Source organism: Nyctereutes procyonoides, unplaced genomic scaffold (genome assembly GCF_905146905.1).
Source record: "Nyctereutes procyonoides isolate TBG_1078 unplaced genomic scaffold, NYPRO_anot_genome, whole genome shotgun sequence".
NCBI classification, from domain to species: Eukaryota; Metazoa; Chordata; class Mammalia; order Carnivora; family Canidae; genus Nyctereutes; species Nyctereutes procyonoides.
The window spans coordinates 2,624,207-2,639,503 of NW_026575136.1; the positions used below are offsets into that span (position 1 = coordinate 2,624,207).

The 15,297-nt window shown below is 41.4% G+C and overlaps 1 protein-coding gene across 1 annotated transcript in view; it reads right to left on the minus strand.

Annotated features, from left to right (window-relative positions):
- The window catches only part of LOC129495511 (neurexophilin-2), a 111,492-nt gene extending 96,961 nt beyond the window's left edge, over positions 1–14,531 (minus strand). The window contains exon 1 of the mRNA XM_055303095.1: positions 14,397–14,531. Coding sequence (XP_055159070.1) covers positions 14,397–14,447 — 51 coding nt within the window. The 5' untranslated portion in view covers positions 14,448–14,531. The remainder of the gene's footprint in view (positions 1–14,396) is intronic.
- Positions 14,532–15,297: the final 766 nt, after the last annotated feature.

Sequence of the window (15,297 nt, forward strand, 5' to 3'; positions counted from 1 at the left end):
GGGGAGCCCCATACAGGACTCAATCCTGGACCCTGGGATCACGACCTGAGCCAAAGGCAGATGCTCAACCACTGAGCCACCCAGGTGCCCTACTCTCCAGTTTTAATATGCATATTATAATGTGGGTTTGTGATAGACTCTTTGAAGAATGTAATCCCACTTATATTTTAATCGTAACAAATACATGCATCCAGTGTGATTTAGTTCATATTTGTATTAACCAACTATTATTTGTGATCATCATTTTCAGTTTTATTTGCTGTCTTCTATCTTCTACGAAGTATTTTTTTCTTTTCACTGCGTTTTAAAATATGGAAATTCAAAGGCTTTACTAAAATTCTCTGAGCCAGCCCTCACAACTGGTTAAGAGCTGTACCTGAGGCAAAATAAAATGTGTGAACTTCTGTTAAAGAGGGAAATCATATCCAGGAGAGCAATATCAGAGGGATCACTCTTCCATTTCCCTTAAAAAGGAGAATTTGTTAAATAGAGATGTGTACCCTGGGCAGAATGCCTAATAGAGCTGACACTCAAAAATATTATTTGAACTGAACTGAACTGAAGGAGACTGAGCTGAGGGAAACTGAGATGGAGGGAAAAAAGTGTTAAGAAACTAGGTCTTTGTAAAATGCTGACCCCTTCCCAACAGTGCAAAGACAAAGTATTTCATTGGAAGAGGCCAAAGTGGTCACTTGGTTCAGCTTCTCATAGCCAGGAATCTTCTACAGTGGTGAGCCTCAGTCTGGTATGTTTTGCTCCCCAGGGCACATGTGTCAATGTCTGGAGACACTTTTGGTTGTCACAATTGAGAGTCTGATACTGGCATCTAGTGGGTAGAGGACAGGGATGCTGCTGAACATCCTACAATGCACAGGACAACCCCTTTCTCCCTACCCCTAACCCCTCACACAAGTAATTACTTGGGCCAAAATGTCAGTAGTGCTGAGTTTGGGAAACTCTGCCCCACTGCATGACCCAAGAGATTGCCTCTGATTACCCTTTTTTTTTCAAATCACTTTATTGAGGGATGATTGACACACAAAAGGTTATACACATTTATAATGGATGTACTTGAAGATAAGTATACACTCATGAAACCATAACCTCAATCTGTGCCATTAACAGTCGTCACATCCCAGTGAAGGCACACTCATGACCTCACAAGCATGCCTTTACACCTGCTGGGAAGCTCCCACCCTTAAAAGTCCTCCCTTATTTTGAAATTCATAGAGTGATAATATTTGTCAAAAGCACTACACAAAAAGAAGTACACATACAAAATCACATTTGAAGGTCAAAAGCCATCTCCAGATGTTACTACTAAAATTATTATTCTCATCTGTTGAATATGACAGAAAAAATAAATTTACACACTGAATTTTTGTTGGTGGTATCATTTTTAATTCTGCTATTATTTGGTAGCTTTTAGGACTTTAAGTCCATTTCTTAATTTATTAACATGAGACAGCTTCTCTTCACTTCTTACTATGAAAGATAAAGAAACTGTCATGCTTGCCTATCTTCACCTGTGCATTCCTTTTACTCTCCAATTTTAATTATATTCTATTACTTTAGTACATTAACATTCATTGTGGTTACGTTCCGTTCTTAAACTACATTCAAATCATTCATGCTTTGTGTATCAATCCATTCTAAACACAGTAAGCTAATAAACAGCATTTATAAAACTGAGAGGGTTGAAATGGAATTCCCCATAAAGCCACAGTGTAACTAGGCGGCAGAAAAGGAAAAAGAACTTCCTACTTTTCCCAAGTCAGAGGCTAACGGATCTTCATGTCTTCTGAGTCATCCTCAGACACTACTGTATCCCATATCATCTCTCTGTTCTCTATTTCTTGCTTGGCTGAGGTATGTCTTTAAAGATCCTTCCATATGGAATGAATGGTACCTCCCCTGAGATCCTTGCATGCCCCATTTTTTTGTTTTCTCTGATTTTCTCTTCTTCTTCCCTCTCCTTCCTTCATATTCAATAATTTGGCTGTTGATTCAATATCGCTTTCCCCTTAGAACTAACTATGTAGGCATTATTCCATTGCTTCTAATATCTAGTGTGGTTAATGAGGTGTGTGTGTGTGTGCACGTGTGTGTCAGTAATCTCTTGTTTCTATGAAAACTCTTCAGATTTTCTTATTTTTCCTTTTGAGTTTAGAAATTTCACTAATTTTTTTTAAATCAGCACCTTCAACATTTTTTTTTTCTAGGTTCCCTCCTCTCATAGTCTCTGTTTCTGGGGCACCTCACTGGATTTTCTGAATTTGTCCTCTATGTCTCTTTACTATTCACTCCCATTTCCTATTTTGGTTTTTTGGTTCTGTCTTGGCAGACTTCCTCTTAGAGTTCACCAGCATGAATGTTAGCCCTGTTCTTTTTAATCTTCTCCTCAACTTTCTAATTTTGTCATTTATATATTTCATTTCCAAAGCAGCCTGTTCTTATTTTCAGGATGCAATATCCTCTTGAGTTTCTGAGATTACTAATTAGGAATCCTTAAAATTGAAACCCATCCCTTATATTAATTGTTTCCTCCAGGGTAGCTCCTCCTCCTCCTCCTCCTCCTCCTCCTCCTCCTCCTCGTCCTCCTCCTTCTAGCCAATGATTTCTCTTAAATGTCTGGTGATCTTTGGTTGTCTATGTCTATGAGTGAAAAATCACACCAATTAAGGTGAAGAGCTGGAGGTGTTTGTGTCTCTTTCTCTAATAGAGTTCTTTCTTTAGTGGGAGTTCTAATCACAAGTTCTCTAATGGGAACATAGAGTGTTGATTCCCTAGTACATGTAGAACTGCTGATCAAAGTATCCCACCTTTTTCAAGTCAACCAGACTCTCTCAACCAGAACATGACATCTTAAATGAAGCAAAACAAGAACTGAAGAAAAAAAAAGTTGGCATGTATTCATCATCTTGCCTAATTGATTCTTTCCTGACACCCAGACCCTTGATTCTGCTCTATACATGCCTGGTTCTCCAACATTTCCAGTGAGTCGCTCCATTCTCATGAATTTCTTCTCTGCTTAAGTTTGTCAGAGTCAGCTTCTGTTGCTTGCATAGCAAGAAATTAAGGTGTTGCAGATGGGAAGGAACACTCATCTTTGTTAAGCTAATGCTAAGTACTAGGCATTTTACATGTTTGTATATAATCATCACAACCCTATGAAATAGCTATAAATGACATTATCTTATGAAGAAACTGAAATTGAGTAGATCTATTGGCTTGTCCAAGATGCCAAAGAAAGCACTGGAACCCAAGTCAATCTGATATCAAAACCCATGCTTTTCCTCTACTCTGAAGTATTCATGGAGTATTAAGGATACAAACCTGGCTGCAGTTAATAGTATATGATGAATATTGGACGAGAGATTTAAGGCTGGAAAACCAGGGGAAAAAATTTAGACACGGTATGTTAAGAAAAAGGGAATCACAATCTTATTCTTAAAAGTTGAGTGACATAGTAAATCAAAAGAGGATTTAAAACAGATGATTCTATGGCATGTGGAATGAATTTACAAGGCTTGTTTTGGAATAAAGTAGACCAGCTAGGAGGCTGCTGTAGCGATGAAATGGCAGCAGGTGGAGAGGAAGAGACAGTTTACAGAAGGATTTGGAAGGAAATTTCATAGGATTTTGTGACTGAATGGATAGTGTAAGGGCTGAAGAAAAATGAGCCAAAAGACTAAAAGATTTCCAGTTGCAATGGGGAAAGCTGAGTGAATGTATTTACCTTGCCTCCCTCCCAAATTTCCAATGACATGAACTAGGAATGCAAAAACAAGAATGAATGCATTGCGGTGCTAGAAAGAGGAAAGGATGCCAAAAGCCTGCAAGATTTGAGAACCTCTAGAGGGAGGAAAGAAGAGTGAATCAGAACGATGCAAAAGCCAGATGTGCGGAGCAGCCTGTAACCAAACAAAGGCAAAGGAGAACAGTGCCACTGAGTACCCTCTTCCCACCACCAAGCTCAGCCCAGGAGGAGCTGGGAGTGCACCAAGGCACCAGGGCAGCACCCTGGAGGCTGCAACGTCCTCCAGTGAGCAGAAAGAGGGCTGAGGCTCTGGATGCTCGCTCTTAATGTGAGGCTTCATTCACCTTGGACAGCTTACAGAACGAACTGCACAATCTGCCACAGAAGGCTTCTAGTTACAGCCATTGATCTAGAAAGGAGGAAGGCAGGCCCCCTGTTTGGGGGGCTGCTACTACTACTACTACTACTACTGCTTCAAAACATACAAACTTGGGGGGGGGACATGGAGTAAATTCACAGGTGTGGAGTAAATTTTTTTAAATTAAAGTAAGGGCATATATAATTTTATGCTAAATAAATTTGAAGGTACACAAAAATGCACACTTTTAAAATTAATAAAAGAGAGGGCAGTCCCAGTGGCTTAGAGGTTTAGCGCCGCCCTCAGCCTGGGGTATGTTCCTGGAGTCCCGGGATCGGGTCCCATGTCAGGCTCCCTGCATGGAGCCTGCTTCTCCCTCTGTCTGTGTCTCTGCCTCTCTCTCTCTCTCTCTCTGTGTGTGTGTTTCTCATGAATAAATAAATAAAATCTTTAAAAAGAAAAAAAAAGGCAGATCATTTACCTTGGCTTAAACAGCTTAATATTGGGAAAATATTAGGAAAATCTGGGGATCCCTGGGTGGCGCAGCAGTTTGGCGCCTGCCTTTGGCCCAGGGCGCGATCCTGGAGACCCGGGATCAAATCCCACATCGGGCTCCCGGTGCATGGAGCCTGCTTCTCCCTCTGCCTGTGTCTCTGCCTCTCTCTCTCTCTCTCTCTGTGACTATCATAAATAAATAAAAATTTAAAAAAATTAAAAAAATATTAGGAAAATTAGGTTTCATAAATAAATATAAAAAGATTAGCATTTTAGAAATATATGATCATTTTGAAGGATGCTAAAACCATATCTAAAATTGACTTCTGCGACCAGCAAATTTATTTTAATGTGGAATATAAAAGTATATTTCTAACTTGATAGATTATCAGAAGCTAAAAGTAAGCATCATATTTAGTAAAGTTTCCATTACAGTTGGAAATATGAAAACCCCAACTTTCCCAATGTTTGTCAACACTATTCTGAAGGTTTTACTCAGTACACTAGAATCAATTTTAATTCAAGAGGCATTAATGTTTAATAGAAAGGGCCTAATACAAGATTATTTAGAGATAATATAATTATCTATACATAAAATCCAGGAGAATAAAATTAAAAATAATCTAGTACAGAAATAGAACTCATATGAACATAAATATGCTAAAATAAATATCTTTCCTTGTATGCCAGCAAAAAAAAATCTAAAATGTCAGGCATAGAAACAGTATCTACAACAACTCCCATGATGTAAAAAAATTCAGGAATAATAAAATAAACAATTGTGCAAGAGCAATATAAAAAAAAGTATAGAAGTTTAAAGCAATAGAATAAAAGAGTAATATAAGAATAAGAAATACAAATGATTAAATATGAAAACACACTTTACCTTCCTAATAAGCAATGAGGTGTCTTCCTTTAATAGCGTGGCAAAGTTATAAAAAGGAAAAACACTGTCCACAAAGGGGCATAGATATGCGAAAACACTATGTATGGTACTATATTTTGGCATAGTCCATTAGGGGAAAATGTATATTTATCAAAAATCTTAAAAAAAAAATCTTATTGTACATTCCCAGCATTGAACCAGTATTTACAATTCTAGGAATTCATTTTAAATATTCACAAATATATTTTAAAAATCCAAAAGAGTCAAAATATTCATAAGGAATGATCAAACACATTATGGTATGTCAATGCTATGAAACACTATGAATCCTCAAAAACATAAGTTGTTTTATATCGCATAAAAATGGCCACAATATATTATTGCATTAAAAATGTTAGAGAACATTATGCTGTGTTATTATAATTATGATAAAAGCATGCATATCCATAATTTCTGCAAAAATACACATTAAATTATTCATAGTGATTATCTCTTACTGTGAGATGACAGAAAGCAGACGGGGTGAGAATGGCTATCATAAAAATTCCTGAATATTAAAAAAAAATTTAAACAGAAATCTTAGGTTGGTTTCCCCAGAAGCAGACCCTGAGACAAGTGTTGGAATGCAAGTGATTCCTAAAGAAGCGGTTCCAGGGAAGTCGGGTAAGGGAGTGGGGCTGCAGGTCAGAGAGTGGAAGACAGCCATGCAGGTGTGTGATCTCAAGCAAAATCCACTTGAGGTGGTTTCAGTCTGCTGCCTCCAAGGGAACTCTGGAACATTCTGCCAAATCTCGGAGTGAGAGAACATGGCTTTCCATACCCTGGTACCTGTGAGTCATCTGTTAAGAGCTGGCTGAAGGGGGAGAAAAGGGAACAGGAGGACATTCTGATCATGAGTGCTTTCTGACAAGATGCATCCAACACCAACACCAGGGGGTACTTCCCAAAGGAGATTTATAGTTGTCCAGTGTTAGAATAGAAACCAAAAAGTGGAGGGGATGGGGGGGGTGTTGTCCATAGACATGTTAAAAAGAGATCCAAAGAGGTCTGGGTGGAAGAGCCAACAAAATCCACTATGATATAGCATCTTTACAAATGTAAGAAAGGGATGAGAGAAGAAGAGGAAGCTTGCTACTGCTAAAGCACAACTATGCTCACAGTTCTGCACAAGCATAAGCACCTACTAGGTAGCCTGGCCCCATCCCCCAGGCTTCTCACATTCCTACCGCCCCTTAGACAACCAGGATTAAGTGGCCCTTAACAGAAATCAAGACCTTTCACTCTCTTCCTGTTCATCTTTTCAGTCTTGAAGAAGTGCAGGTTGAGATCTTGAGAAATTAGAGGAACTCTCAAACCTCTCTTGATCCCAACTAGAACTACATTTACTGGGCCAACAAAAACCCTAAAGTTACATAAAAGCCAAAGCGCTTGGCAAACTAAACTCTGTGAGACTAAATTGTAAATGCAACTCTTGATTAAGGGACATAATCCGGTAATGCGTTTGTTGTATTTACCTTCTTTGACTCTAACACAAACTTGTTTAAAACATTTCTAAAATGAGTGAGTTGAGGTTTCTATCTCAGCATGGACACTGAACAGAATGAGATGTTATCCAGAAATGTTCCTCAAGCCTGTCACTCTGGATGTCAAAGACAGATCTCACAACCTCCTGCTATAAAGGGAGGCTGCCCTGAGCTAACAGCTGGGCTGGGTAGACAATGCAAGTTTTATCTTTTCTGGTCTACAATCCATCTCTGAAAACTTCAAAGCTTTTGCTTCTTCATCTGTAAAGTGGATGCAATAACTGTTGCTCTGCTTACCTTTCAGAGCTGATGTGAAGATAAAATATGGGATCACATATGTGAAAGAATCTAATAAACCACGTAGTGCTTTATATCAAGTCACCTGTCTGAACACAAGGACACCATACATTAAAAAGGGGGAGCCACCTCCCCCTTCAAGACTTCAAGATCTGAACCCATGAATATTGGAAAGCACTTATTCAGGAAAGATGTGCATGGCTTTGAACATGTTGAGTGTGAGTTGGTAGTAAAATATCCAAGTCAAAATGAACAGTAAACTATGGAGATATGGTCTTAGAGCCTGAAAGGTAGGGTAAGAAGTGACGTACAAATTTGGGAGTCATCGACACGGGATTCGCAGATGAATTTATGATTTTGGAAAACACACCTTTGAAAACTTCACCTCCTTTTTTATCTCCATAGCAATATTCCTTATACTGACCCCAATTGTTGTCTGTTTGGAGTACCAAAATGCAAAACTTTGTTAATAAAAATTATTGTTATCATTACTACAAAATGTTAAATAGTTCTTTAGAGCCTCTATTCTCTTATTGTATACATTATCCATTCAAAATATCGTGCAGATTGTCATAGTCCATCAACCATTTTCACTGGCTAAGTCCGCACACAAATAAGAGCTAGAAACCTGGACTGGAAATTACATGGACTTCGTATAACCACATAAATTAAACATGTGGTCTCTCCCTGCGAATAACTTCTTAAGTTATTGTTTTGAATGAGTAAATATACATGCTAGGTAACTTAAGGTAAAACTGATAAAATTTTAAAATTGTCAGTATTATATCACGATGCTTGAAAATCACAATCTTACATATTCTTGCATGAAGAGATTTAAACAAGTGCTTCTGTGATCCTAGAATTACTTTATTTGGCCCCGAACAGCAATAGCACAAAGTCAGGGTTCATTTTTCAAGACATTTACATTGTTTAAAGTGTAATTGGACTGAACCCCAGGACGAGTCAGTCTATTTCAGATGGCTTGTTTCCTAATGTTAAAACCACTGACATTTTCTCCATCTTTGATAGGGTCTCACATGTGAGTTCTTTGTTTTCTTTTAAAAATTCCATACCATTTACATCTGAACTCCTGAAACCTCTGGAGTTAAAAGTATTTCTGATTTAAAGAGGCTGGATTCTACTGAAGAGCACAGAAGTCCCATGATCATTTTCTGGTTGAAGTACAGTATTACTCTGTTATGTTGTTTATCTTAATAATTAGATTTTAACTGAGAGTCAATTTACTTTTTATTTAAATTAAAGCAATGACTAGATGTTGGTAGTTTTCAATTCAAAAATAGTATGGAGGAGAAAAAGCTTGACTATACCATTTTAATTTAAATTTTATTGATTTTGTTGATTATATGGGTTAAATAAATGCACATCAATTCCCTTTGCCTACTTTCACTAATTTTCTCTTCCCATAAGCAGGGATAACATTTACTTAATCTTGCAATGTTTTAAATCTACTTCTAAATATACATATCATTTGTGATGTGGTTACACAGCATAAACTCCATGTAAAATTTATATTTAAAACAATTATGTCTGTATGTAACACATACTTTCTACAATAATGGAAGATATAATTCATGAAAAGAAAAATCCTGAGACACTGTTACCATATAACAAAAAAAGGAAAGTAATGCTAGAAATCACTTTCCATCCACTTTATCACTAATGACTTCATTTACAGATGAGAGATTGAGGTTGCTAAGTGACTTGCCCAAGACACATATACACACGTGTGTGCACGCGCATTCACACACTCACACTCTCAGATCAGTCCTATTTTGTTTACTCCTATGTCCTCAACATCTGCTATGGTCTCAGTGCATAGTCTGGGTCAAAATAGTCAATATTTGTTGAATGTGCTATTTATTTAGAAATGAAACACCAAATGCATTGTTCATTCCAATATACAAGTGGGAACATTTAAAATGTCCTTCTCAATCTTATAGTTTTATTGGGAGACAAGAAAGCCACAAACTGTGTGAAAGAAACTTGAAAATACTAAGGATATGCAACTCTTAAGACAACACTATTATTGTAGTTTAAGTATACAAAACGTCCCTTGTCCCTTACCCCTACATCCATAAATCTCGGAGGGACAAAATTTCTAAGAACGGTAAGTTTAAAGACACTATTTTAATTTCTTGAATGATCTGACTAGGAAAAAGGAAAACATATTCTGTAGCTTTCAGGTTTCAATAGTGAAATTTTAATTTTTAATAGTCGTTCTACAAAGAAATGGCCTTCCTTATTATATATTGATCTTGCAGCACAATGAACCAGTTTTTGAAGGTTTTTATCTAGATTTTCATAAATTAAAAATAACATAAAATGGAAGTTTTCAATCATATCTTAGAATTCCTTCTATAATATGAAAATCTATGCTGTAAGTTGCTTTAGATTCTTTTTTTACTGAACAACATTTTGAAATAAAAAATGGAGTTGTCATTAACACCGCTGGTTATTTCAAAAGTAGTAAAAAATTCAAGTAGATTGTTAGCAAATGAAGATTCATAAAAATAATTATTAGGGCATCTGAATTTGGCACAACTAAAACCACTTATGATGAAATAACGTTTCAAAGTCTCACAATGGTGCAATATATAGGTTAATTGGGAAAGGATTATTTTAAAATAATTTAAACATTATGACCTCTGTGCCAGAATAATAGAGAAATTAGTTTGTTAAACCATCATCTTGCACACTATACGAATAACAAGAGAATAACCTCACATGGATGAGTGCTCACAATCATTTGGGCCAATTTTTTAAAGCAGCTTTAAAATAATTGACTCCCAAATCAAGATATTAAATGCCAACTTCTTACCAGCAATAATGCTTATGGCTAAGATAGAAATGAGATTCTTTACAGAATCGCTGACACAGCCCTAACTGTAGGCACTTGAGTGTGCAGCTATAATTCTTTTTTCAAATCTTACCCAGCAATGCTTCAGGTAAAGGAGTCTGCAGAATATGTAAACAGTAAGAGACAGTCTTAGAGCTTTTACAAAAGCACAAACCTGTGACACATTTATATTCACCTTTGATTGCTACTACTAAATGTCTAAATCATCCAAAGTGTATTGATTAGCTCTTTAATAGGTAAAAGGTGGGCAACGCATTATAAAATCAACATTTCTTAATTCACTCGATTTGCAAGAGCTACACATTTTAAGCTGACAATGTAAAACCTCTAAAAGGTTTTTCAAAAAGCCTTCTGAAAAAAAAAAAGAAAAAAAAAGCCTTCTGCCTTTTTTAGCATTTTGATCATTAATCAAAAACAATAAAAAAATATTAAAAAAAACACCACAAAGATTAAGAAAGCTTTTCTTTTCCTTTTGGAAATCTATTAAGCTATAAAATAAGTTCCCAAAAGGAGTCAGTTTCCTAGGTGGATAGCATTTAAAACAGAACCAAATAACATAAATCTCAGAATAGGCCAAGGGGACGCAACTTACACGGGGAGGTGAGTGTCTAGAATGGAGGACTTGGCTGTTTAATCCTAATTCTCATTTTTAAGAATGCCTAATATAATGATGCTTTTAATGAGGAACTAATTTTAATGTCCGGCCAACTCTAAGTTGTAACCAATATATGGTGGTACTTTTACTCCTGTGCATTGTCATCTGGCCAACAAACTATCGATCCTACACTAGAAAACACTGTTTTGATGTTTATGGATCAGAACTGCATGAGGGAAATTGTGACTTCTGAATGGAAGAGTCATGAGTTACCACCTTTTGTAATTACGGAGCTGAGAATAAATACATGATATGAATATCTTACTAAACAAATATTAAAATTATTAATTTGTTAAAGATAAACAAAATACCCTTAATAAGTTCAAGTGGGATGATACTATACAATGAGGATGACCTTAAAATTGTAACACCTTGTATCACAAGTATTCTGATTTTATATAATTCTAAAAACTCGCTAACTTACATCACTTCTAATTTATATTTTACTTTATAAAATCATTATATCACAGAAAAACAAGTTGAAATGCATAACAAACTTATTTTAAAAATCATCACTGAATTTTATCTTAAACTCAAGCTAATAATCCATTTAAATTCAAATTTAATCTTTTTACAATCTGCATTTTACTTAAAGGCAAAAATCACACTTATTATGAGTTCCAAATTATCATATAAATCTTGAAGAAGTTGTCATCTGGCAAAGTCTTTACTTTGTATCATGTCAGGAAATAACACTCATTATATTATAATATTAATTTCAAATGCTAATTTTCTCATCATTAGATGGCAGAAAAGAAATAATGTGCTATTAATACTGTAATAAAGGATGTGTTGCTGAATAAGGATTTTGGAGAAAATAATACTTTCAGGATTGATATTTAAATTTTGCAACGGCCCTAGTAATCCTATCTATTAGGTAAAGCAACCTATCAGTTAAAACACTGGACACAGGCAAGGAGAACTGGGCGAGGGCAGGTAACATACACACGTAGTTCATAGACTTCCTGCAATATTTATCAATTCGGATGACTGTTTTCTTAAAAATTTCAAGTATTACAAAAACAACTAAAACATTCTCATTATTGTACCAAGATCATGTGGCTAGTGACTTATTTGGACTCAACGCTTTGCGATTGTTTTTGATGAAACAGACAGTTTTCTTAAAGTTAAATTTCAAAATCCCCAAATGAATCTACTACTCATTTAAAATACTTGGCATTTTTTAAAAAGTATATTCTTCGGGTTGCCAGGGTGGATGAAGAAATAAAATCCAATTCCAACAATAACCCAAAACTTGCCCCTGCCCCCCGCCCCTTCCTGGCCCCTTCCTGGCCCCATGGCAGATCTACTAAATACGTATGTCTCTAGTTCCTGGAAAAGTAGAAGACTAGTTTTCAAATCTAGAAAACATTTTATCCACTTGCTGTTGGGACTCAGCAAGTAAGTTCGGTATCAGCTGAAAAGAAGGTAGAATAAAACAGTGAACCTTCCAAAGGGCCAAATTATGACCTGCCCTCCTTGATACCTGCCAGGGTACATGGTGGGATTGGGGAATGTTTTCATTTAGGTCCACCCTCCTCAGCCACTTTGTTTTCCTTCCACATCCTAACCCTCTTGTGTTATATGACTGGAAACCGCTCTAAGAATGTGGAGAATGTAAACAGCCTTTTATTGTCCAAAAGGATGGCAGTATAAGGAATGTGAGCTTATCACACAGCTGCAGCTCCCACCTCACTTACCATGATAAAGTGCTCCAGGAAAAAAACATTACAACCCAAGCACAATCCAAAAACGGATTAGAATTTGACATAAGCTTCCTTAAAAATGAATCAATCAATCCATGCTGTAATATTAGAATCTAGCTCTTAAGGAGGCTACATAATCCCTTCAAGATGTATTTCCTATTTCCTATTGACTATGGTGGTGTGAAAAAGAAAAAAAAGTAACATTTCCAATACGGTAGCTGATAGGAGAACTTTTTCCCAACATATGCCCAAATATATTTCCTCATCTTTAAGAGTCTAACTCAGTGGAACAGATACACAGTTCATGATCACTGAATGCAAAATTAAATTCACTGTGAGATTCATGAAGATACCCTGAAGATCTTACCTAAGTACCTGATTTCTGCAGGCTTCTGGAGTTTTACTCACACACACCCCACAGATGCTGCTGGTTAGCCCATCTTTTATCGGAATCCAGCTTAAACATTTTAAAAAGCAAGTGACCCTAAAGTCTAAGGTGGCATATACGTTGCATGCACATTACCTTAGTCGTAACATTTATTTTAACATGCAGTATTACATGTAGGCAGTACGTGAAGGCTCACTGAAGGACATCTGGGAACATCACTGCATTTTCGTCCTGATGCCACTGAAGAATTTCTTACTCAATGCTGTGCAAGTGAAGCTAATCTCTGTTGTAAGCAGAATGGACGGGCCTCTCCCTGGGATCTGTCCCCTTCACTAACACCTTTTAGAACGCCTTTCACCCTCAATATTTGCACAGTACCTCTGCATCGACAGCATCATACGTCTCGCAGGGAAACTTTTTTGTAAGTTACTTCATCTTTCCCTCTAAAAGCAAACAACAGAAGAGAAGAAGAGAAGAGAAGGAAAGAAAAGGGAAAGGGAGAGATAATCCTTCCCTAAGGGGCTTGGCTTCTTTAACCTTGTTTGAACAGCCCAGAGCTGTAACTTAAGCAAAATCTTTAGTATAGTAAGGACCAAAGAAGCCGGTGGAGCCCGGAGAAAGCCCTGGTGACAGCGCCTTAGCTAGGTAAGCGCCTGGAGAGCAGGAGAAACGCATCGCACGGGCGACAGCAGTGCCCTCCTCTCATTCTCCTTTCCAAGTTGTCTTCTGGAAGGTCTTAGTCGGGATCTCCCTGAAATGTGACTCACGGGCAATGCACAGGGCACGGAGGCGCGCTCGGAAGGAGGCGAGCGCCGCGCGGCGCGGGAGGAGCGGGACCCGCGGAGGTCCCGGGCAGGGGCCGCCCGCCCGCCCGCCCGCCGCTGCCCCCCGCCGCCCCCCGCCGCCCTCCGCCGCCCTCCTCGGGCCCCTCGGGCCGCCCCGCCGGGGAGGTTCCCGAGGCGGCTCCGGCGTGCAGCTGCGCGAGCAAGTCCCCTGCGGCGGCCCCCGGGCGCCAAGCGTCTCCCCGGGGGTCCCGGCGCCGGGCGGCGAGCGCAGAGCGCAGAGCGCAGAGCGATGCACCTGCCCCGCAGCCTCCCCGCTCCGGGTCGCCCGAGGTGTCCCCCGGCGGGGAGCCGCGGAGTGACCCCGAGGACAGGGATGCGCGACGGCCTCAAAGTGCCCGCGGGCCTCCCGGCAAAATCCCGGCTGGGACCTACACACCGCCGGGCCCCCTCGGAACCGAGCCCTGCAGAGCCTCCAGCTCGGACCCCCCCCCCCCCCCCCGCCCCGCGCACCTTCCTCCCGGCCACCTCGCGCCCTACTTTACCCCAGCCCGCGAGTCGGTGCCCCTCGCACTCCTCGCACTCCGCGCCCCCGGCCCGCGCCCGGCGAACCCCCCGGCGCCCCGAGCGCTCCCGGCCCCGACGCGCCCCGCCGAGGACTCACTCACCAGCTGCAGCAGCCCGGGGACCACGACGAGGGGCAGCGGCCGCAGGCGCATGGTGCCGGTGCCGGTGCCGGGGCCGGGGCCGGGCCGGGCCGGGCCGGGGCCGGTGGCGGCGTCTCACGAGCTGCGCGCCCTCGCCTGCCGCTCGCGCATCTCCACTCGAGGGCAGCGCTGGGCACGCGGGGCACCGCGCCGCTCTGGTCCCCGAGTCCGCGCGCAGCGCCGCGCCGGCCGGTGGGCGGGGAGGGGAGGGGCGGGAGGGGGAGGGCGCTCCGGGCCCCTGCGCCCCTCCTCGGAGCGGCCCGCGGGGAGCGTGCGGGGCGCCCGCGGCTGGAGGCGGCGGCTCGGGCGCCGGGGGCGGGTTCCCGCGCCAGGCCGAGCGCGCCCCGGAGCCCGGGAGCCGCCGGGGCCCCGCTCGCCCGCCCGCCCGCCCGCTCGGGTCTCCCCGGGAGGTCCGCGGGCGCGGCGCGGGGCGGGGAGCTCTCCCTCCGCGGCGGCCTGGAAGAGGCCCGCGGGAGGAGACCCAGGGCGGTCTGGGCGGGGCCCGGGGGAGCGCCCCACTCCGCGGCAGCCGGGGGCGCGGAGGGTCTCGAGCGGCGGGAAGGGCTTCTGCAAGCGGGGAGTCGTGGGAGCCCACCTGCACCTGGGGCGGGGGGGGTGCTGAGGGAGCGAGCGAGCGAGGTGTGCGGGCTGCGCTTGCTGGGGGGTGAGGGCGGCGAGGTCACCGAGGGGCACAGGACCCCGGAGAGGATGGAGGACACCCCGCCGCAGAGCCGCCCCCTCGGGAAATCTTGGAGCCCTGGCTGCAGCCTCCGAGCCTCGCCCCGATGCTCACAACTTGCCGTTGGAGGAGGGGGTGCTTAACCTGCAGCCACCCCCGGGCTGGGCCCTCGAGGGGAAAAGA